The sequence below is a fragment of the Haliotis asinina genome, chromosome 9 (assembly GCF_037392515.1).
Source record: "Haliotis asinina isolate JCU_RB_2024 chromosome 9, JCU_Hal_asi_v2, whole genome shotgun sequence".
Taxonomy (NCBI): Eukaryota; Metazoa; Mollusca; class Gastropoda; order Lepetellida; family Haliotidae; genus Haliotis; species Haliotis asinina.
This window is the reverse complement of record NC_090288.1, coordinates 4,059,742-4,085,968: the sequence shown is the minus strand read 5'-3', so window position 1 is coordinate 4,085,968 and position 26,227 is coordinate 4,059,742. Positions and strand designations below refer to the sequence as shown.

The 26,227-nt window shown below is 39.9% G+C and overlaps 1 protein-coding gene across 1 annotated transcript; it reads right to left on the bottom strand.

Moving 5' to 3' along the window:
• Window positions 1–3,578: 3,578 nt before the first annotated feature.
• On the bottom strand, window positions 3,579–4,673 carry LOC137296991 (neuropeptides capa receptor-like). Its single transcript, XM_067828923.1, has one exon. The coding sequence runs from the start codon at window positions 4,671–4,673 to the stop codon at window positions 3,579–3,581; it is 1,095 nt and encodes a 364-aa protein (XP_067685024.1).
• Window positions 4,674–26,227: the final 21,554 nt, after the last annotated feature.

The window sequence follows — 26,227 nt, the reverse complement described above, 5'->3', positions numbered from 1 at the left end:
GTGATTGCAATGGCAAAAATTCATGAAATGGGCTTTGAACTTCTTCCACATCCGCCTTATTCACCTGATTTGGCCCCGTCGGACTATCATCTGTTCCCTCAGCTGAAAATACATTTAGCAGGAACTCATTTCCAGTCCGATGATGACGTCATTGCAGCCGTAACAAACCTTTTCACTAGCAAAGAAAAAAGTGGCATATGGCACTTCAGCATCGCTGGCAAAAGTGTGTAGACCTTAAAGGTGATTATGTTGAGAAATAAACAGGTTTCATATCAAATGGATTATGTTATCCTTGTTAGGCTCAAAACTCACCAATCACCCCTCGTAATACAAAATACAGAACAATTACCATGTTCATAAGATGTCACTGCTTAGACATGCTACTGTACAATTTCAACAGTATCATGAGCATATGAGTATGAACCAGTGTTATCATGATAATGATACAAGTGTGTTGCAAAATGATGTGTAGTTCATCATCTTAGTTGAGGACGTACGTATACGGATATCATCTTAGTTGAGGGCATACGTGCACGCAGATTATCCCACTTGAAGACATACGTTTACGTACATCATCGTAGTTGAGGACATATGTGTAGGTAAATCATCTCATTTGATCCCAGACCTCGCGTGTACGTTTATCATCTCACATGAGGAAGCACACAAGAGTAGATCATTCAAGCTGAGGACGTACTTGTACGTACATCACCTCAGTTGAGGACGCACGTGTATGTACATTATCTCAGTTGTGGAAATAGATCATCCAAGGTGAGGAAGTAAGTATTGGTATAACAGCCTAGTTGAGGACGTACGTATACGTAGGTAATCTGCGTGCATCCAAATTGTAAGAGTCATATGTATATCATCCTTACGTGTACGTGCTCTAAATTCATCTGATTAACCTTATGTTACGTCATACGACGTCATTCTGGTCAGGATTTCTAAAAGAAACAAGATGGCATTCAAGAAATTTGTTTGTGGACAAGATGAGGATAATTTCAAAGATAACTCACCAATGACAGAATAATTTAGGGCGGAATTTCCTGTTTTCCATAGTAGCTCATGTTTATGACACGAAATCTTACTATTTACTCACCATTTAGCCGACAGTTTCTTTGATTAGAGAACTTCCAAGCAAGGTGAGCACGTACGGCTTCGTACATCATCTAAGGTGAGGACGTACGGCATCTTACATCATCTAAGGTGAGGACGTACGGCTTCGTACATCATCTAAGGTGAGGACGTACGGCATCTTACATCATCTAAGGTGAGGACGTACGGGTACGTACACCATCTAAGGTGAGGACGTACGGCATCTTACATCATCTAAGGTGAGGACGTACGGCATCTTACATCATCTAAGGTGAGGACGTACGGCTTCGTACATCATCTAAGGTGAGGACGTACGGCATCTTACATCATCTAAGGTGGGGACGTACGGGTACGTACACCATCTAAGGTGAGGACGTACGGCATCTTACATCATCTAAGGTGGGGACGTACGGGTACGTACACCATCTAAGGTGAGGACGTATGGCATCTTACATCATCTAAGGTGAGGACGTACGGCATCTTACATCATCTAAGGTGAGGACGTACGGCTTCGTACATCATCTAAGGTGAGGACGTACGGCATCTTACATCATCTAAGGTGAGGACGTACGGGTACGTACATTATGTACGTTGAGGATGTATGTGTACGTACATCATCTACTTATAATTTATATTAATGCACATTTTTCTAATTAACCTTTAGAGTATTGGAGATGTTTGCCACTACGTGTATTATTCCATCATGTAACGAAAAATCAGGAATAATTATATGATCGACACAGTAAAGATCAATGACTACCAAACAGCATTTGAGAGAGTTCAAAAGAGAATAACAAACAGAGACAGTTCCCATTGTGAAGCTTCAATTTATTGACCAGATAGACATTGATAAACAATGTGTAAAGAATACAACAAAACTGTCAACAAATGCAACTGATCAGGTAATAAAGATAAATATTATCACATCAAATATAGAAATCTATTTTTACCGGAAAATAGCTTTGTCCTCGATCTGGATTAGCACTAAACGGTCTCGAATACATAACGTTGGTTAGGGACCGACCGGTAGATACTCAGAGGGCTCAGATCGGAGATGTAGGCCAGGGGGTACTTCTGATAGTAAAAACAATGACTTTGCTTATTCCTTTAAAGAGAAACATTTTCCAGCAATGTCATTTTTAAGGCCTTAGAACGTTCATTTTATGAAGAACGTTCTTCCAGAATTATTTGTTTTTGATATAACCCCGGACTCCCCTGTCCTTTTCAACGTCAGCCTTCCCCAGGAATGTCTACAGGTCGTTCCATTAGCACTAAAGTAATTTTGGCCATATATTTAGTTATACGCCATTGTCATAGATCACTTCTTTCGGATGTCAGCTGCAGTGACGTGCAGGATAGCGTCTTAGTTTGTTCCAGGCCCTTAAGTAAGTTGGAATTTTGCCAAACTGAACAATATTTTCAGCGGTATTTCGCCGTGTGCGCCTAATGCAGAATCCCAAATGATGCGGGTAAAAGAGACATGTTCATGCATGAAAACATAATCTGAAATTCAAACTGAGGATCAGCAAATCCTGGCACAACGAAGGGACGCAACTATGCAAGTAACCATGTCGTAGATATGAACAGCCACATTTTAAAAGTGTCATGGAAATACACTTCCAAGGAATGCTGTAGTCAAGTAAAGTTCCACAACGGAACATAATCACATTGGATCTGGATGCAAGAGCCTCGACAAATCTTCGAACATATGGTTCTCTTTCACAAATGGTCATCTCTACTTCAGGATGTAGACTGGATTCACAGATCACAAAATGATCAAGGGCTTGATGATGTCCCTTGTCTGTTCATCCACAACATTACACCATTATTCTTGGTGTTGATATAGTCATAGTTCCTTCATATATGGACAAAATACTGTCAGTCTTACATTATTACTTGTAAATTCCTGTATAACATTGTCACTCCAGAAGGAAGTCTACCAAGGACACATATCTTCTGGCATAATATGGTCACGTATACGGTCTTTAAAACCTGAACATCATTTATATCTTACTCCATACTTGAACATCGTCCCCTGGACGTTATCCCACACGGTTATCCACAGCTGGACCTTCAAAAAAGGCATCATCACACTTAAATTCCATCACAGCTGTAGATCATATTTCCCTTGCTTGATATTCTCACTTGAAACCCTCTCAAAATCACCACACCGTTCGTATATAGACGAATATTGTCCGTGCAGGACGTCATCATCCGTCAACTCCGCAGTCGAGATGTGTAGTCATGGCCCTGATTTTCTAAAGTGTTAACAAACTATCCGCCGTGATTGGATATTGCACACCTTTCCACCACAAAACATCTAATAGTGCAATAAGAACCTATTCACTATAGTTCACTGTGACAGATCATCATTACAAAAACAAGTCACCATGTATCTACTTGCGTCTAATGATGAGCACACGTCACCCTTGACTCAGCACCATAGTTTTCAAACACTGTCATAACTTGCTTTCCTTTACGACTAGTCACCTGGAGTAAGCCAGCATTGATGTTGTGGACGTCCGGTTGAAGTCCGAACGGTATCTATCTCGTGAAAATGTCTTCTTTCTGCGGCACATATTTGTAATGAGCATCTTCAATGATTGTTTAAAGTGTTTTCCGTATATGGCGTACAGGAAGAAATTTACACTGAAGTTGGAATAATACACCAATTGAACAATCTCTTGTATTAACTCCCGGTAGAGCGAGCTGTAGTTAGCAATCAGCTGTTTCAGTCGCATCACGTGACTGGGTAGGTTAAGGACGAGGAAGGTAGTGGACACTAGTAATAATGTTCGGGTGATCCTCATCTGAGACTTGTTTTTTAGGGCGGTCTGGTGGGTTTGGAGGACACTCTGCCGCTTTCTTTGGTACCGGATGACTCGCCACACGATACGAAAGTTCATGAAGAGGATTAGGAGGAAAGGGAGAATCATGGTCAGAATTGTATCAATCCACGTTACAATATTCATTAGGAAAAAGAACGTTGGGTTATTGGCACAAAGCATACGGTTAATGTAGTACTGGCTTTCAGTTGTCCAGAGAGCAAAGTTGTAAAGGACAGCTGATAGTATGACAAAGGTTATGACAACATACTTCTCCTGCAGTTTTGAGAAGATTATCGGTGCGTGAAGGGGATGGCATATCGCGATATATCGTTCGCTCGTGAAGCACACCACGTTCCACACGGAAAGGAAACTGGATGTGTAAGTGATGAAGATAATGAACCGACATGCTTCTTTTGATACCATAATCGGTATTATTCCGTCCAACCACGTCACCAGCAGCGATAACAGGAAGAGGTTGTCTGCGCATGCCAAGGCAGCAAGATACCCGGATGATGAAACATGGCGGAACTGGCTTGCTGTAAACACGGCAAGGGACAGAAAGTTTCCAGTCAAGCCTATCACAACGATGGTCGGCACATAGATGTTGCGTGTGATGGTCAGAGCATTCACGAAGGTATTCTGGCGCCATATTTCAGTTGGTGTCATGTTGTTGTGTAGCATGTACGTTTCATTTTCCATCATGTCCAATGACCCCGGCCCCGGTTCCTCGCCGTGAGTTGTTAGATCGGTCATTGTTCTGAAATGAATAAAAAGTAACGGAAATGAAAAATGTCAAATACATCATAATGGCTGTTTGTAGATCCAGTTTGCAAACCAGTGATTAATATCATGAGCAACTAGTCAGGGACAGTGTCAATTGATACACGTTATTAAACCAATTCACTGAGGCTGGGTACCAGAGGTGTGAAGTGGGTCCACAAGACAAGCTGGCAATCTAGGTTGTTGCATAGTAATAGTCAAAGTAAAAGAAAAATAATTCACTAAACCGTTTTTGGTGGATATTCATGGGAAAGTGTAATATATACCGGGAAGAAGATGGCTGCGTGGAAATCTATTATATTTTCATAACTATTTTGTGCTAAAAGAAAGGATGAAGGGTTTAATGCGATGCGGATTGTTTTTTTTATTAAATTAATAGACTGAGGTCTGTAGGACAGACTAAAGCGAAGGCTGTCCTTTGCGACCACTCGTAAGTAGTCTCATGAGACAAGTCAACAAATCATAATCAGGGAATAAAGTATTCACTGTCTGTCAAAATGTATGTTAACGTCGCTGGTATGACAGTAGCTCGCCCATTCGTCTACTCAATTCTAATTTCACTAAAAGCTCATGCAATAAAACAGAGCGATACATTATTACGGTATTGACACTGCGCTATGCCCTTGTTGTTTTTCCCTTTCTAAAGGTATAGCATATCAAAACAAGAAACTTTGCCATGACAGTTTAGTCACGAAACCTAAGTACATCAATGATCTGAAATAAATCCACCGATTGTAAAATAGCGGGTTTCCTTACCCGGATTTGCTCAAACTATTTAGCCTTAAAATTAGCAGTGACCAAACACTATCAACCATAATGAATGACACAAGTATTGACGTCCGCTTTCCGTCAGTATACGGCCCCTTTATGTCGGACCCGTGAAGATCAGGGGTAGAATAGGTCTTCAGCATCCCATACAGGCCACAGAAGGCGACTATGCCTATCCTAACGGGATCGGATGGTCATTGGTTCCCATTTGAATGATGCGCATGCTGTTGATAACTAAATTATCTGGTCCAGACTTGATTATTTACAGGCCGTCTCTATATAGCTGGAATATTGCTGAGTGCAGCTTAGAACTAACTCACACACTCTTTATGTGGAGCAGTAGCTCCTGCCCTAGGTGTCCACATTCAAAAGACGTACAATCGACCAACTTTGACAAGGGCTACAACAATAAAGGTCTTTAATTGTAAAATATTTTGATTAAATCTTGTTTATCGTGACCTTTGACAAATGGCATTAAACCAAGCAGCTAAAATCACCTGCACTGAAGGCTGAATATGACTATAACACGCAAATTAGATAATATCTAACTGACGTCATTGTAATGTTTCTTTGTACTAGTTTCACATCTAAAATCTGTTATGACATCTAACCCGGACACATGGTTTCCATGCATTGTCTACCAGGCCAACTGCCACCAAAAGCCATAGACACTGTGTTACGTAGAGATTGACAAGTAGACAGACAACAGACTGTAGACATAATACACTACATAATTCGGATGATATATGACGAACGACATTCACCACCTGCTGGCCGTTACCAGCATGTCATACATGACATACATGATAAGTACGAAGGAAGACTTTGTACATAGACATAACCAATGGATATACCGCGATGATGTTTTGATGACAAGGATATGATAAGTTATTCACTGGTCACGAGGGGGCACCTAAATGCTAATTTTGTTTTGTTTGTAGCGACCACTATATTTTGCAGACGACTAAAACAATCAGATTTAGAGTAATCTCCCTTTCATCGATTTGCATTCGCAAAACATCGGTAATTATCGTACAACATACGTGATTCAGTATTATTCGACATAAAGACTTACTACCAAGAAGTACAGATTGAGTTCGGCTTTCCCTGTGTGGTACATTGAAATGTTACTCGCTTGTAATAATAGAAAGGCGTTCAGCCAATCAGAAAATACACATTAATGTTTGAGGAAAGATAAGGCAGTTTATCAGCCTAAAAAGAGCACATGAGGACACTTCAGTCGGTTCCTTTGGTCCTTCATATGTAATTGGCAGATGAAGGGAACCTCACTCAAGCTGACATGAAACCAAGTCGTAAATGATACCAAGAAATACCAAACAGTCGGGATATGGCGTAAGGCTAAGCACTTTTAAGGTTCCAACACGATGTACAAACGTCCATTGAAAACCCATTAAAAAGCTAATAACATACTTTTCCAATGATATCTGAAACATTTATCCTTAACATATTATCCTTAACACATTAATGCAAGAAAGATTTTCTCAGACACGATTGTTTTAAAGGATGTCTTTTACACATTATTACAGATGCGGATTCCCTTCTCTTCCACCCCACCCCACACTACTCCCCCATCCACACCCCGTCTCTAAATGGAAAGCATCCCCCCTAATCTTTGGGCTTCAAGATTCATGTACACACCCCGCCCATCCTCTTCATACACACAGTCTTAATATACAGACCATTCGCAATGAATCACCACGATAGTTTAGCCAAACCAATTACCAGCAGTAACACGTGTTTCACCTGCTCGTTTTGTTGAATTTCCTTTTCATCTAACCACAGAGACATATTATCACAAAAGATACAATCCTCTGGAATCAAACCTGTCCTTCATCAAAACTCAAATGTTTACGTAGCCGTATCCAAATATTCTTCTTTCGTAGAGTCGCTGGGGTAGTTAGAAAGTTCACTTTACCCAGCTGAACTACACTTCATTAACTTCATTCACATCTGATCAATATACAGATACAGTAATGGCGATATAAATTAGTCAACTAACGTTCTTGGGGTTTGCTCCTCTGTCTGGTGCCGAGGCAATGTGCATTTTCTGTCAGTGAATGGAGTAATTCGTTTTGGAACATGTGCCATTATGAAGAAGTGGCTCCAATCAGGTGTACTTAATGATGGCGTCCTGACATGGCAAGAGTTTATTAATGCCAGGTCGTGTCCATGGTCTGACGATGTGTCGATTGATTACGACACGTTACATGTACTTCAGTGTGATTGTATACATGTAAGTGTTCGTGAATAAACTCCGGTTATGACGAACTCACAGGCACAACGCTTTTGATTTCGTTGTAAGTGTAGCAGTTCGAAGTACATGTATGCTTTTCGACCTAAATATTGTCCTCGAACAGCGCTGAGGATACTTACCCAGCGCCGGGGAAACTGCGTTAAGCTCGTCACTTCTCTCTACGCGTGTTCATTAAATTATAGTTTACTCTATTACGAAAAATGTGTTTGCTCATATATTACATACGGTAGAATCCTACGTTTAAACAAAACGTGTCTGAGTATTCTTGACAGATTCAGTCTGCATTCTGATCAAATTTTATGAATACAATATTGAGGAAACTTTATGGATAGCTAGTTATTTATTTAGTGAGTACGACGTTTCGACACAGACTCTTGTTCGGTAGTCAATCAGGCATCAAAGAAGTTGTTATCCGTAACATTATGTCAGTAGTGGGCGTCTACTACGTGAACTTCTAAAATGCCTCTCAGTTACGTTATGATTACAAATGGCATCTTCTTAAACAAGGAAACGAACGTCACAAATTAGTTTGGATCTTTGAACAGATGACATGACAGACCAATCTAAAATTAAATTCACTTATAAAATGGAAATGAAGGTTGGTATTGACTCCTTTTGTTGTCTGAAATAATGATGTGTCATGTACTTTGAAATATAGATTGTATTTGAAAAATAGTCTGTGAAATATCGGTATATGAATTATGTAATTTAAAAAAAACGTGGATTTAATATACTTTGAAATGATTTAAACACTGATGCATAAGCAAGGCTATTTTAAAGACAACTTAGTTTTCACGCATATATATCCAAAGGAACATGTTTTCAGGTTTCTCAAAGCCTTCTGTAGCTAGTGTACTTTTACTTTTTATTTTTATTTTGACAAGAAAATTAGTGCGTGTGACTGACTGTTGTTTAAACATGTAGTCATCTAAAATAACATAAGACAGCTGTTGTTCGTTTTATTTTGAATAGGATATAGAGCAAGTGGCGTAGACAGTTCCATGTGGACTTCCTTCCATAAGTCACTGATCGAGAGTTAACTTAATGCACGAAGGCAAACTCTGGCGTCATTCGTTCATTCTCATTTGCAATTTCCCGCTGTGAGGTATTACCAAGGTATGGTTGACGATAATTATCCTCATGCAAATAGACAACTAGGTTCCATATGTGCCAATCGATCTCGTCTCTGCGACGTGTGATGACGGGGATCAGTATGAAGACGCAGGGAGTACATAGAGAAGTGGATAGAGTGTTTGTCTGGAGAGTCCATGTCGATGACCTCGCCTGCGTTAACATTAACGCACGGTACTTATAACTCTAGCGATTGCTTTAAAGGACGTTGGCTCGATGTTCGTATGTTTGTCTGATTAGGGTATCTTTAAAGACTCTGGTATCTCCGTAGAATAGATTATACCGACATACGTTCGGGCAATTCAACCAACCATGTGCGTACATACGAACATAAAAGACACATGCACATGCATACATATGCACAGCTGTAGTAATACAGTAAATCCGAATGACGTTATGGCTTATTTGATCTCACGTTTCACTGCTTCTGTTCAAAAAAGAAGAGACACCCCCTAATTCCGATTCTGCATGTCCTATTTTCTCTTTCGGTGACAGTTTCCCATTCCACATCTGATTCCAATTCTAAATCGACAAGCCTATTTTCCCCTTTGATGACGTGTACCGATTCTAGATGTACATGCCTCTTTCCCATTTACATTACTAATTTTGATTCTGGATACATATGCCTATTTTAGACGACTGATACCGATTGATAATCTTCATGCCTGTTTTCCCTTAAAATTACTAATTTCAAGTCTAGATGCACATGCGTTTTTGTGTAATTACGATTGAAGCTCTATATTCCTAGGACGGTGATTTACCTTCAGTTGTTGGTGATCTATAGCCCGTGTTTTATATTGTGTTGTCTTTGTCTTGACTTCTTTGATTACAATGTTTTAGTTTTATGCTAGTTTTATGCTAGTATATATATATATATATATATCGTCTAAGGTTTAACCCCTCGCAATGATTTCATTTTTGTATTGTATAAAATTGTTTCAGTCACAACATGGCTGATGTGACGTTATGTATTGACTCACTCGGTCACTTAAGATCTAAACGCCCATTTCCCCTTCAGATTACTGATTTCGGGTGTACATTTACATTCCTTCTGGCCCTTTAAATGACTAGTTCCGATTCTAGATTCTAGACTACTTATCCCTATTCCAGATACAGATGCTCATCGGCAATATTTCAGCCATATCGTGAGGATAATTTAAATATAGATACTATATATCTTAGGAATAAGAAAAATATCATCGATGGAAAACAGAGTATCACACGTAGAAGTTCAAACTTCTTGATGGCATTTCAAAGAATAGATTAGAAAACAATATATTGTAATAATGGGCTATACCAACTGAAGGCAGACCACCATACCTGAGAACAAGCAATCGAGATTATATGTCGAAAGGGAGCAAAATAGCAAAACAGCAGTGAAAATTATATGAATGGATCCTTTAAGTTTATAATGACATCGGGTATTCATGAAAAGATTAAACATATCCCCAAAACGTCTGCATTACAAAGTGGGAGAGGAAGTTCAGTTTTCGCCACTTCTAGCGATATTCCAGCAATAATACCGCGGGGGACAGCGGAAATGGGCTTCGCACATTGTACCCATGTGCGGAATCGAACCTGTGACTTCATGACTGTGACTTCCCATGTGGGGAATCGAACCGGCTACCAAATCGCCCAGCATTTAAGAATATGCCTGTCGACTTAGGCGGTAGAAACGGAGTCGCCATGTACATGTAACTTAACATGACAACTCGCGTGTCATCTCTATTTCCAGATTTCCCGACAACTTATAGAATAAATACAGGTAGTCAGTCAGCAGATATCTCCGACGGTGTCCTCTTTACCATACTCAACACTCTTCAGTTTAACTATCTACAACACTTAACACTAAAATCGCATGAATCAAATTTTCGGAAAAAAAATCAACAAATCTACATAGAATTCAAACAGCAAACTGATATCAATGTTCATTCTTGCATCTTAATGTTTAGTACATATAAACATTTTCGCTATATCAAACAATCAGTTGAGATCCCAATACCGGTATCCATGAATACAACAAAACCCAAACAACAGACCAAAAAAGTCATTTCTGGAATGTGTTCTTCATTAATGTCGAAATGTCATTTCTTGATTTTAAAAATGGACAAAAATGCTTGTTTCTTGAACACGATATGCAACTGCCTGCGCAGAGGTTCCAAACATACCTTAGATCCTATAACCTGTGAATGTATTCCTCTGCAGACATGGAAAAGCCACAGTGAACGAACAACGTCAGATCGATCTCGTTTCTCTGCCCAATGTTGTGGATTAAGCCGGCGATAGCCGCTGACTGCAACACTGAAACTAAGCGACCCTATCTCTCACCAAGGATGGTCCAAACGTCGGGCGTGTTGCAGCCAATCACGACGGTGCCCTCGCCGTCACGTATGTCCCCTCCTACAAACACGCCCTGTCGTTTTCAAGCTCAGAGCTATCCTTGGACATGTTTGGGGTGTCTTCATTGGTGTACATCACGATTGCGTCAGATTGATTAATATTTATCGATAGGCGATGTGTCCCTGATGGACGGACGATAGTTGGGCCATGAGAGTGGTTCGTTGGATGCTCATTTCCAAAAAGACAAAAATAGTGCAAAAAGTAACAAAATTGACCGCAGGGGAAAACTGCAACAATTCAACTGCTCGTCACATTTGATAAATTATCAGTTTTACATAGTATTTGAGATAACTACTTCAGATCAATGAATATAGTTTGCAGCAATTTCGCCCTATCAAAGCTGTATATGAACGGAAGATAGTTCAACAGAATTTGACCAGGGTGCCGATGTACAAAGTGGTCATCGGGTTAAGGTGATAGTAACTCCCATAGTATAACATAGACATACGACTGGAAAACGCCGCCCTAGTGCAAACTGCCTCCCTCCTCTACACAACGCACCTTTCAGTACTGCCCTTGAGGGTTTCACCACAGAGTAAATGGGTGTGACCTGCTCACGTATACTGTCATCCCACACTTAAAAGGGGCGGTGGGGTAGCCTAGTGGTTAAATCGTCCTGTCGACACGCTGCATGGGTACAATTTTAGTCCACCCAAAGTGTCCTCATCTCTAGACGCTTTAAACCCAAGTTATTCACTGATGCTTTTGGATTCCGCGGAAAATCATGATGTATACAAGACCACCTATATCTAAAGCAGCGTTTTGTAGAACTTACGACTGACTTGAAGTAATACGTCGGTTACAGCGTGTTCTCTATGTGTGTTTAATTTCTCGACTGTGTCGAAACTGTGATTACTGGGTAGTATATGGGGTCTCTTCAACTTCGTCAACTGTGTTTTTGTAGGGTTTTGTTTTGCACATGGCAGCAAGATCATTTATAGGAAGTTAGCAGAGAGAGTGATGGCGTCGGTAATATTCTAGCAAATATGACGGCGAAGGACACCAGAAATGGGCTTCACACATTGTACCCATGTGGGGAATCGAACCCGGGTCTTCGGCGTGACGAGCGGACGCCTTAACCATTAATCTGTCCCACCGCCCCAAGCAGCAAAGACGCAGCTGAGAGGGTTGTGAAGTTTCACGTCTGAAGGGCTTGCCTTACAAGTTAGTTTGAATCGTCATCAAACTCACTTACTCACTCATTTAAGGCATATGTGACATGTTGTCTATGTAGATACCGATAGTACTGATCAGGTCAAAAAGCAGTCTACAGACATGGCGTTGTATTGGGGGATATGAAACCATTCAGTGAAAGATCGTCACCAGCCAGCACTAACATCGAAGACATGAGCACAGGTTGTAACACAGTAACTATACTGAACCAAATGAAAAACATGCGACTTGCTAAATTGGATCGCACAGCGGGAGTAACGTGTGCCGTATAAAAAAAACACCAAAAAAAAAAAAAAAAGAAAGAAAAACAAAGAAACAAAAAAAAAACAAACAACAAACACTGTTTGCAATCAGGTAAGACTACTGACCATGAACATCATTTAATTGGAATAATTATGCTTTTACCTTCGTGTAAAATACTTTAATTTCATTGGTCAATGACATGTTAACACGTTTTCTATGGAAAAAATATTACTCGTTGCCACGGTAACCGCCAAACTCAGTCAAATGACGTCATAATGTGACACATGTAGTGCACTGGCGTCCAAACACGGCGGGAAACTGTATCGCTTACTATCGTATGAAAATATGGCACATGCAGTGCAATGAGTTCGAAAACCGTTCGATTATCTGTTTTTACGTTCACTATATACCTCATTATTTTGCCAACTTTCACTGCTTTAATTAAAATATTTTATACACTTCACTTCATTCAACATAAACATAATTAATCATTTGCATAGACGATTTAAGCTTGTCAAAATATGTCTCAGGGATTTTAAAAATCTAGTGGAGAAATGGACGCCATTTCGTTTACATGTCACATATATGTAGCCGGTAGCGATCTTAAAAAAATAAATAAAATGATATTTTGTACATTTATCATTGTGGTAGGATAAATCCGGTCTATCCTTCTCCCTTGGGTAATTGTTGCAGGGTTATCACTCGCCTACGCGCTCAGGCGGAATACTCCAAACATGATTATCACTTCGTGTGACACTGTGAGGCGTACATATTACCCTCAATAGATGCATACAATATATAAATTTGCACTGATAAAACTGCTGGAGCAGAATCCGTGATGACTTTGACATCTCCGGGCCACACAACAGCAACACCATGAACAGGAACAGGAGGATCTGTTGGAACAATCAGGACAGAAACCTTCGTCATTGGTCCATATGCGGTTGATCGATTCATCTGCTGTGGCCACCATCTTCCCAAATGACTTTGATCTTGTTCACGTCTGGGGAAGGCGAAGGCCAGCCCAACACGCGAACACTGGCATTAGGTAAGAGGCTGCGATGACTCTAGTATGGAGGGTAGTGCTGACATGTTGAAATGCTGCTACGGGAACATACAGCTACTGATCCTCTTAAGATCCAGGTTAGAATTGGTCTTCAGTAACCAGTGCTTTGTGTAAGAGGCGACAGACGGGGTCATTTATTCAGGACGCGTATATGGTTAACACGTCATTGTACCCCCGTTGTGTAGATCTTTTCTCATCCCTCATTAAACTGTCTTAACCAGGCTTTATTATTTACAGACAGCCATACAGATACGATATAGCTGAGTGCAGCATTAAACAATAAATCAACCACCTAACCTAGCTGTATGGATGGCAGGACTGGCGTCACACTTTGGCCTGGCATTAAGGGTTCCGCGGACAACAAACTACTAAGATCGACAGTTAGCACAGAATCCTGCTAAACCATTACCCTACCTCCTTCAAGTCGGTCAAGGCAAGGCTCACTGTCTCTGGTTGAATCTGGTCATGATAGTTCCTGTGCACGGTTGTCCTGCTGTGCAGTCGATCCCTGATGGTCTCTTCTGACAACCTTCCTGTGTACATGTGTCTGCTGATGTTGGTTGTAGTTGCAAATATAATTTGTACCTCATCTTGTTGTGACGTTACAAGCGGCACCCCAGGCATGTTTTGATCTGTGTCCGATTAGAGCCTTGGGTTCGTGCAACTGCTGAACCCATTGTCTAACACTCAATCCATGAGCCCCTTACTTTGTGATTCGAGAGAGCATTGTTTTTATATTTTACCAGCAAAGTGTTCCTCAGCAGTTTGTCTCAAGTTTTAATGGCAAAGTCGCCTCACGTTGGTCGCCATAACTGTTCTTAACGACACGTTCAGCACCTTCTAGAAATATAACTGCTGTCTGAAAATAATCGAACCTGGATCAGACAATCCAGTGAATAACACTAAGCATGAGTGTCGGTTTGCGTATTTGGGACACAATGGGATGCCAGTCCGATCCTGATATTTTTATTAAAAGTCACCACTTACGACAGTTCTCAACCAGATCGTCACAGGTGCCAAGGTTGTGTTGAAACAGGACGCATGTCATCAGTGTGTATGGCACGATAGTATATTCGAAATAATGTCGACGCCACGTTCCTAGCAACGAGAATAAATACGTTGGGAACTAGAAATTTAAATATTTACATTTTGTACAAAATAGCAATTTTTGATATAAATACTTGAAGTATTCACTGTCGTACGTCAAATACAGCGTTTAAAAATAATTGTCAAAGTTTTTTCCTCAAAAACAAAACGACACATGCACAGAACATAATGAGTTTCCTTTTTTCTACAAAACATTGAAGACAAAAAAGGCGCTGAAGACACACATGTTCGGAAAAGACAACAATACGTCTATGTTCAGAATGTCAGAAGAATGGGGAACACGATTTAGAGGGCTCCAGAGCCATCCCCAATATGTACGGGTTTTTTTAATTGCTTCGTCGACTTGTTATTAAATTGGATTTATTTTTGCAGAGAGAAGCCAAATGTCTTTCCGTTTTTTGTCAGTCCATTCAATTCGTTGTTTTTTTTTACCGTCTAAGTAATTCTGTGCTTTGACTTGCACTGTATTCCTCCCATTTTGCTTTTTTTCATGTGAAGTCAGACTTGCTTTTGTATGTGTTTATGACAGATGATTATGAAAATGATTATGAAAGTTTTATTGTTAACTATGCATTATCCACATGAAAAATTCAATTGAAAACATACACTGGATATTTTTTAGTACTGAAAATTATACTTAGGAACCACTTCGACAAAATTCCTAATACACATTTATAAGTGAGTTTTGTTTTACGCCGCTTTGAGCAATATTTCAGCAATATCACGACACCAGAAATGGATGGACAATCGAACCCGGGTTTTCGGCGTGATGAGCGGAGGCTTGAATCACCAGGCTACCCCACCGCCCTTAATCAGCCAAATAGACGAATTGACCGGGACCCAAAAAATGATGATGTCGTGTATACCTTATAGAAAAGTTCATGCAACGCTGAATAGAAAATTCATTTCTTTTCGTTACCTGCAATACATTTGCTATGGGATGAAATGGTTTAAAATAGTAATAAGGACTTAAGTGATATGTCACACACATTTCAATGACTATTGCAGTGTTACCTGTGTGCGTGACTGACTGTTGTTTGACGCCGTTGTCGGCCAAATGTGAGAGATATGCCAGCAACCTGACATTTAAACAAGCTTCCACCACCCATGTAATGAACAGTCCTTGAAAATCCATGCGATTGGCACCTTTCGAAGTCGTCACATAAAGATTCTCATCATTATTTTCCATTTCATGACAATCTGTATCGTGTAAATGCCTTTGTAAGTGAACCTGGTCATTTCATTCACTTTTAGTCCTCTCCGACCACAAGAATAGTTCACTATAACATATAAAATGTCAGTGCAAATGAATACTTAATTCTTCCTAATTATCAGAAATAGATTCCATAAGAGAAGAGGGCAAATTGCCAGCAAAACTGTGACGACGCAATGCGGTCATGAACTTTTAGAAAAAAGTCTACATCAGCACCACCACAATAACTACTGTCCCCGTGATTTAAGTGAAGCTGTACTACAACGTCATGTACAGATCGATATTCTCTTGACCTGACAAATCAATACATGACATAATAAGTGGTGATCAATGGTGACAGTAACCAGCGATTATATCCTGTGATGGTCAGATTCATTCACATTTCGCTTACGACACCATACACATTGACAGAAAGACCCTGACACCTTGAATGGCAATAGGAGTGCTTGTCCTCCTCATTTGGTCATTCAAGGTAACATTATTCTACCAGCACTTTAGTCGTAGAATATGTGTTTTTTTGTATGGCTAGATTTGACTGAAATGCTAGAATTTGAAAGGATGGTGCAAATCCAGCTTAAGTCCATGCAGGAAACAAATGTACTCCATGGTGCGGCAACATTGCCGATGTGACGTTAAATTGTAACTCACTCACTCCTCATTTAAGAATATCAGTCATGTCAATGCTGTGAAAAAGAAGTGGCTTTACATATGTTTCACCTTATACATGTCTCTCTGACCATGAATGTGTTTACATTGCAAAATACCATTTTAACAGTTACTATTTGAACGATGAATACCCCTCGCCCATCGTAATATTTCCAGTTTTGCCATATACATTTGACCTGATGCTGCAGTGAAATAACGGTTTTACTTTTACAACGATTCATGTATACATGTTCATGATAAAGTCGGAATCGTAACCTGATTATGTTTTTTGAAAGAACAATCTTATAAAAATTGTTTCTTGTAACGCCCCAAAAGTATTCATAATGCCCAGTGCGAGTATTTCTTTCACATGGTTAGTTGTTCCATAGAGCCAATTATTTCAAGACACCCGTGTAGTATTCGTTATAGCAACCCATGCTTGTCGTAAGAGGCAACTAACAGGAACTAAGGTCTTTGTTGACAAGTCATCGTATGTGTGTATCCACTTTAGTAGATCCATGTACGTGCAATTGATAACAGGATTGTCAATTATTTACAGACTGCCTCTATGTAATTTGCATACTGTCGAGTGCGTTTGTTAGTTAAACCAATAAGGAATTCGAACTAATCTTATTTCCAGAAAAGCAAGCCATGATAGGTATTTAAATCAATCTACGCAACAAAAAATTTGATGAGCGTAAATAAATCTGAATGTGTTGAAAACAAATTATAAAAATACAACTTCTCTCACAGGAAACCCAGGCGAAGGAGTCTGTCATTCCACAGGCAGCATTCTGGAACCAGTTCAATAAAGACTGGCATCTTACCGCGACTCAGGAGGTGTTCTGTATTATATCTGCGTTACGTCTGTAGTGCGTTGGTCTTCACACACATCAAAGATTTGTGTAAATTGAACACATCAAATAATGACTTAAGAAACCCACACCTGCGTGTTAATGTAATTATTTGTTTGATCCGCCACTTAGGTTTTCATCTTCAAACAATGTCAGACGTTACAGCGACGACGTTACGTAGACGCCAGCTGTGACAGAAATACGACGAAGTGTGTTGGCATTTCACTGGAATTAGTTTTTCAATCAGGGATATCTCGAACACGAAGCAAAATGTTTGAGCGTATTGTTTCTTGTGTACCTCTCACATCTGTAAAACAAGAAGACAGTCATCAATATCAACAGCATTACCTCCAATTTCAGCCTAAGTCATACTTGTTGCCATGGAAACGCGAAAAATATTTTATTAAGAATACCCAAACTACCAAAAAGCACTAACACAACACCAGGTCTATGTGCCAAGATTGCTGAAGAAATATTCGGTGGTTTTAAAGTTCTGCTCCTGAAAAGATACATGTGCACGGACGGGGGAACGGGGCGAATTGTAATATAGCCAGATTTTGTGACTTGTACTTCTTGGGGAAAATAGTGGGAATGGTGAGAGATACATGGATAGCATGGCAGGTGGTGTTATCGCTGATTGTCGGTGGTCAATATTATTATTTCTACAGCTTTAGAAATTACACTAAACTGACTTTGCTCGAATGAACAGTCATTATATGATATACAATTATATTTGGCTGACTTTGGTAAAGGAATGATAATAATATCTTGAGCAAATAGTCAAAAAAAGTTGTCGGTCAATTCGCTTTGTGTTCGGTTCTAAATTCAATTTAGCACACTCACAGCTGCAGGTAACAAGATCTTCAATAAAATATAAGTAACTCAGCATGTACCTATGGTACCCTTTAATGCCTGGATTCTGCGATGTATGAAATTAACTTGTCAATCTTTAGGAATCGATCGTTGTTAATCTTCCGAAAAAGCGACAGAATCCATTCCACAATACAATTCTCGGAGTCGATTGTACGATTCCGATTATATTAAGAATCGCCATCAAAGAGTATTGGTACCAGGGGTCCAGGAAAATAGCGTTATGTAACTGCTATTTCAGTTGTTAATACCTTGCGGCTCACGAAAGTAATTACAGTATTTTATATATAGATAATCACGGTCTGAAAATGGCAGTGGGACGTGTCATCATTGAATCTCTTTGGTCCCTTAACAAAGTTCATATAATCTGTTTCGGAAGATTTTCTCGAATGGTGATCCTTTGAAGTTATATACTTGCTTAATAAATGACACAAGGAGTCCATTCAGACGGGCAAGAAAACGTCAAAGGGGGAAATTGAAGTGTATTTTTCCACTTTCTCGAAATACTAATGTAAACTTGAAAGAAAGACACATTTTAGCTTTTTGTTCTCGAGATGTCTAATGATTGTTAAATACATTTGCTGTCAATATGCACGACATAATCTGCAGACAGTGCAATGTATCTCCATGATCTTACATCAAGTCTTCACTTTGGTATTTGAACGTGCTTCTCAAAGTCACTTTTGTGATTTATCAGGTCTTGCTTTTTCTGCAATATGTAACTTGGAGAAAATAATTAATCACCCAGTCCTGCGTACTTTGCCCCTGTAACATTGCCCCTTCAGTTCTTCTGGTGAGGTGCGTGCTCCTTACCTTTTTGACGAACTCATGCCTCTTAACTGATAATCAGTCATCCATTAATACTACTGTCACCGCCATTTGTACCTTTGTGTCCAGTGGAACAAGTTTTGGCAAATACTAGTAATCGAAACTGATATTAGTTTGTTTAGAACCCGTCTGTGTTGCCAGTTTCCAATACTGCATTGCGCTTTCTTGCCATATGACACCAACGTTAGCAGTCTACTGCAAGCAGAAAAACGATTTATTTCCTAAGACACTATATTGCAAATATAAGCAACATCAGTGCAGCATGACGTGTAGTGATACTCGATCACTCGGCGAATTTTCCTCAAAGTTCATGAACATTAATGGCGTGGTATCAGACGTGCGTGCTTTCGAAAACATTTGAGTGTCTCTCCTTTTTCTTTAGGATGTCAAGAATAACGTAATGTTCACAGGACACGTTTCAATTTGAATTTAGTGTTTATCATACAGTGGACCAAATAATATTGTCCAGTTAATGGTTTGGGTACATAAACCAAACATGCAGATTTAAAACCGATATATATGATAAGGCACCACCGACGACACACCATTTCTGCTATGACCAAAGGATTTGGTTTGTCATTGTGTCATGGAAGAAAGGAGACGCACGTGAGTCTATCGTTTTCCATTTTGAGCGCCTGGATATATAAGGTCACAGTAATGTACCGGGACAGGCTATTGTGTCGTACGTATTGGGGGAGAGGTGAGTGAGATCAGATTTCTTGCCGCTTGAGCACTATTTCTGCCACATAACTCAGCTCTGGCTTTGTGTCAAGTCTTAGACATAAACATGAACGCTAATACTTACTTTTATGAGACTTTTTTTTTAAACTTATGTTTCTTTTGTTGTCCGGTATACATTAAAACAAAGGAGGAGAATGTCAGTCGCTCGATCACCAACAGTATCACAAGAAAAGATATGTCGTAGATTTCCTTGTTAACGTAGTAAAACAAGAAACGGGGTAGCCTAGTGGTTGATGCGTTCGCTCGTTACGCCGAAGACCCAGGTTCGATTCTCCGCATGGATACAATGTGTGAAGCTCATCTCGGGTGTCCCTAGCCGTGATAATGTTGGAATATTACTAAAAGCATACTCTTACAGCAAAGTTAGGACAATCTGTCGCCTCTGTACATATATGTTCAATAATAAGTCAAGGTCATAAAATTTCCTCGACTGAATTCCTTCCAGGTCTGACAGAGCATTCTGCTTTGTTGCATTTCACTGTCATAATAATCCGTTAAGTTTTCCTTGCAATGTTGTATAACAAGCACACTTGTCCGCCACACCTGTGCCAAATCATACCCAATCACCTTGCATGGGCAGCAGTAAGTGCTGGCTGATTTCACATTTAGGCCTCATAAAGACATTGCTAAATATTATCAGTTTAATTCTGTATGGAACGCTTACCTACGTAACTTCATGTACAATGCACACATCAAGAGAAAGAAGACAAGAAAGGCTTCCTATAGTTAGTCATGACGTCACTGACACTGACAATAGTCCCCAATAACTGTGCCATATAGAGGGGCTTGCAATTTAGCTCTTTTTAAAATGAAGTTGTCTCACATTTTCAAAATGTTGTAACTTTGTCGTTTTGTTAACCCCTTGGTTAACTCCATTCTATTTATAATTCACGAAGGTCTGTTTTCAATGCTTTTACTTTCCTAAAGTCTGCGTGTGTAGTTAGTTTAGAAATTATAAGATCAATAACATGTGCAATTCCGTGCTGGGAAACGGCCCTGTCTGTTGCAGCATTTTAAGATGGCCATAGGAGGACTGGGAACTCAGACTTTCATCTTTCCATGCACGCCTACTGATACTGGGTTAGAATCGGTCTTCAGTAAACCACGTTTGTCGTAAGAGACGAGGTACGCGATGGTGGGGTTCACTCAGTTAGTTGACACATGTCATCGTATCCCAGTTGTTGCTGTCCGCCGGATTGTCTGGTTCAGACTCGATTAGTTACAGACCGCGTCGATATTTGGAACATTGCTGATTTGAGCGTTAAACAACAACCAATTCAATCCGCTGTGTATTTATAGCATTTCCTTTATATCAGTGGCAATACATTGTTATTATTCACTGAACTCCCACACAGTGTTGGTTCAACATGTATCTGGTTACTTAATGATCCCGTTAAGATTACTGACTAGTGTTAATGAATCCATAAGCTACTGATTTTGCTTTGTCAATGCAATGTCGCTGGGGGATACACGGTGGTCACAAATTGCACCCCCTCTACAGATAAAGACTGTTTGTTTCACAAAGACAGTCAAACATCATCCGCCTGCTGAGATTCTTCGTAGTATGAAGACTGTCAAGACCCAGTCTTGACATTGGCCACCAGCTGAAATTGCGTTTATGGGGTGGACACATCCGATCACCCTAACATGTCTGCGGTGTGGACACAGTCAAACATCCCCAACGCGACACCGTAGCTGTGGCGTGGTCAAGTCAGACATCACCAACTAGACACTGTGTCTGTAGAGTGGACAAAGCCATACATCAACAACACGACATCGTGGCTGTAGATTGGACACTGCCAGACATCACCTCCACGACACCATGTCTTTAGTGTGGATACTGCCAAACATGACCAACATGACATTGTGTCTGTAGTGTGGGCACTGCCAAACATGACCAAAACGGACCGTGTCAATGGTGAGGAAACCGACAAGCTTCAGAAACGCTTTGCATTTGTATATGGCAAAGAATTATCTAAACATGTATGTGGCAAAGAAACACAACCAACATGCTCGTGGCAGGGAGAAGGCCATCGCCCAAACTGACGTTATGTTCTCAGTGCGTGAGTTGCTAACAAGGCTGATCCCGTATCCAGCCATCACATCTGGCTAGAGGCACTAACGCAAGTACCGTTCTCCCCAGGACAAGTAGGGCCAATACTCTGCTCGATTAGACAGGAAAGCAGCCACTGGCGATGTGATAAAGTTCACAACCACAAACCCTCCTCAAGACCTTCAAAGCAACGACTTAACGACAGAAATAATTGAAATACAGACACGATTTGTGGCCATTTCCGAGCCAAGTACAGCTAGTGATAAATGATGAAGACATTGGACCAATCTGTAGTCACGCAATTAGACGAAATGACACCCAGACGTGATACCCAATAATCTATATCAGTACGTCTACCAGTTCAGGAAGGTAATCGTATCTCAATTTGAATCTAACTCTGCAGCGCAATATGTATTAAAAAACCTGTATCTGTTGCTAATAAGTCATCACAAATCCATAGATTCAAGTAACGCGACAGCTTATGACTACCACTGAAGTATTAACGCCAGACATGGTCTCATCGTGTGCACGCTGTTGACCTGAGGGAAGTTAAGATACAAATCTTATTGTAATATCATTTAATGTAACTCTGTATGGTAAATGTAATGTGAAGCAGAACAATTTCTAAATGCAGCCATGTGGATTCATATAACAGCGCGAAATGCTTTTACAGATGCAATTTTCTGTAATAATAATACGTCTGACCTCGCCATGCCAAGTCAGATCTCATATCGGCATGATAGGTCATCTACCAATTTAAAGAGAATGTGCATGTTCACAAATATCAAGAGCTCATGACTTCGTAAACAATCTACACTAAGTTAAAATTATTCCAATATTCATAAAACTGTTTCACTTCATAACTTTGAGATCTCTTTTGACATAGTTTCCTCAGTAAGACAGAACCATTACAGATTTATTCATATTCGATCTGGTTCGCTATACATTTTAGTCTCGTAAAGGTGTCCTCCTATGAATGCCATATTAAGGAAAATGATAGTCAAACCAAAAATTACAAACTGAACGGACACATAAACGTGAATAAATCCCGCGGCCTCTACTTTTGTCAACTTTAATAACCGCGCGGCCTCTACTTTTGTCAACTTTAATAACCGCGCGGTCCACATTTTGCTGGGTTTTTTTATCGGCAATCCGATTTTATTGGGTTCGATTTGACTATTAAACTGTTTTCGTTCATTTGTCGTAACCGTAGTCCTTTACAGAAACAAATTCTAGACTTAGCATCGACATAGCATAGACTTCAAGCATTGATCGGCACTGGGATAATTTAGCTTTGGAGGATATCATTTCTTCAGTCAATGAAGAACCGTATCGCAATGAAATTGCTACGCCCCACAGTCAAAGTTGGTGAGTTAGGAGAGTTTGTCAAACACATCATAATGGATTGAAAAAGTTTCTAAAAGTACGTATTTTAGTTAAAATCAGTAATACATGATGTAGCCGTCACCTGAAATAGTTTGCATGAAATCTCCTAACAGTAACAGACATAGACGTTCCAATATACCTTGGCTATTAAACTATTTTCGTTCATTTCAATTCCTTTATCATCAGCGTCGAATATCCGGCAACGCACCCATGTGTATCGATGGAGGCATGTTCGGGTTTTGCCGCCAATGAGCATCCGTCAAAACCCTCGTCAAGGTCAGCGCGGTGGTAACAGATATTATCCAGGAAACGCTAGATTGTATATTTGCTTCGTCAACGTATCATGGTGGAGGTCAGATTGGGCCTGCTAGCCATTACTTCTAATGGACTTTCTTGGTCCCCCAAATGTTGTCATTTTGTGTTTTCAAACGTCTCTGAAGACTCAGTCTCGTCAATTCAAAGAATTGTAATGTTGAATTCAATGTAAGCGTCAGTTCAAAGTAAGAATAAATTATTGTTTCTTGTTATGATTCATTCATGCATGATAAGGATTTTTGTAATTAGTATGAATGTATGATTGTCAACTCATGTGTACTCAATCATGACAGACAGACAGGCTAAGCGTCCGCTGCATGCCTACTAACCATACATAAGTTCTAACACACCGTTAGGATAAAACAGTGGTCACAGCATCAAGTAAGAGAGCTTCGGAAATGCCATGAAAACTGAACATACAAGAGACATTTCTCCAGATAGGTCGTTCGAATAATGCTGAAGATATCTTTTACAAACTACAGAGTCTAACCACAAACAACAAAGTAAGAGCACATTGGAACTTCGCAACCACTCATACAGATTCGTTGAGCTTTGAGAGAGAGAGAGAGAGAGAGAGAGAGAGAGAGAGAGATTGTGGTATTCAAGTTACATAAATAATGCCGTACGAGGGAATAAACTAAGAAAGTATATAATTGCAAAGTGTATTCATGTCTCTTTCTGTACTGTCAATGTCAGCGAAAATACTCATCAGTGGCTTAATTGAACATCCCAGACCATATCAAATCCTTTATGAAATATTTTAGTTTTCTGGACTCAAAAAGTAACTATACCGCCAAGCTTTATGGATGAACACATTCTTTAGTCAGATGATGCGACGTTTCAACACAGATTCTTGTATCACTGTCAAGCAAGTTGTTGTCATGTTTGTTATTCATGGAGGGACTAGCATTAGGTGAACCTCTTTCCCAAGACACATAAAGTTCAGTCAAAGACAGTAGTTCATTGTCGTCAGTGACGAACCTCGATTCAAACTGAAATTTTCCGAGGGACCGTGAGCATTGCAGGCGAGGTGAACGTCATGCTCAAATCTGTGTCCCTGGAGTGGACACATAATGGTATAAGATTCATTTTGTGTACACAGTTCACGCCTTGTCGTTCGAGAGAACTAATATGCTGCCGAGTAAAGATGAGATTTTGCAACATGCCTTACTTCCATTTATGCAAGGAACAGATGAGAAGGCAGCCATTACTGAAGACCTAAACCGAATTGTTCTTCACTCTCTGAGCATCATTTTGGTATTTCGTTGTTATAGTATTTCGGTCAGACTTTTTTGGTTGTTTAGTTGACCTCGGATGTCAAAAAGTTCCGGGCACAGCAGACAACTACTATCATTGTCTTAAACCTAATATTAAAAAGTCTGGTGAAAAAAAACACAGACCATGAGGTTTCCTGGTTTGCTGTGTATAAAAAGTCGGGATCAAATAAAATGTCTGTGTATGATTATGCAAAGTGTTTAGCCGCCGTTCTTGTAACCATGCCACAATAACCTTTAGAAGACCCTTTCAGCTCATACTTTCGTGAAATATTGTGAGACTAACCAGCAACAATCTGCATATATACATGTAGAATGTTCTTTTGAAGGGTATCGGTGGCACTTACATACGTATAATCAGGGCGGATTCCAACACGAAGCAGGGGACGCAAGTACGCAACAGTATAAGTTATAAGATGGCAGTAATAATAGAGAACATAAATGTTCACATTTGGCTGCAAATAGATAATTTCTTTCCTAATATCTGCTCCAAAAGACGAAAATATGGACATATCAAGTCAGCGTAAAAATAATAATTGTGTAATCAGAAATGAAAACAAAGAGAAAGACACAAGCTGTCAGTCATAATAACAAATTAAAAGGTTGACTTATACTCTGAGTTTCTGTCATATCCAGAATTGTTCGTCATCTTTTACCGATACTGCCAAAGACAGAGTAAAGGCTGCATACCAGTTTCCATGGATATTTTCGTGACTCGAACAGTTTTTGGAGCGGCATCAAAGTGAGGTCTTCCATACATATATCATGCTTTGTGACCGGTTTCAAATAAAACTTGGAGTCATCGTTGTGTAGTACAGACTCATTGTTGTCACACCCCTAGTGTACAGTGCAAAACCTTGTGCACTTAAATGGATCTACGAAACCGTTGGTATATGGCCAGTTGGGGGCCACGTGAACACGTGCAAACACCTTGTTGCGGGCACAGCAACATGAAGTCATTTTGGACAAAGTACTGTGACTATGTGGCCCAATCCACCAAGCTGTGAATGGACACTACCTTATGAAGTCACATTAACTCGATGCACCTAGTGGCTGAAAGATCTGTATGTTTCCCCATGGATTTGAGATCGACAATATGATGTGCAGTTGAGATTGACATCCAATGATCGAGGGGACAGCGATCCAATGATCGCTTTGAACATGCAACGGAATGGACTATAGCCT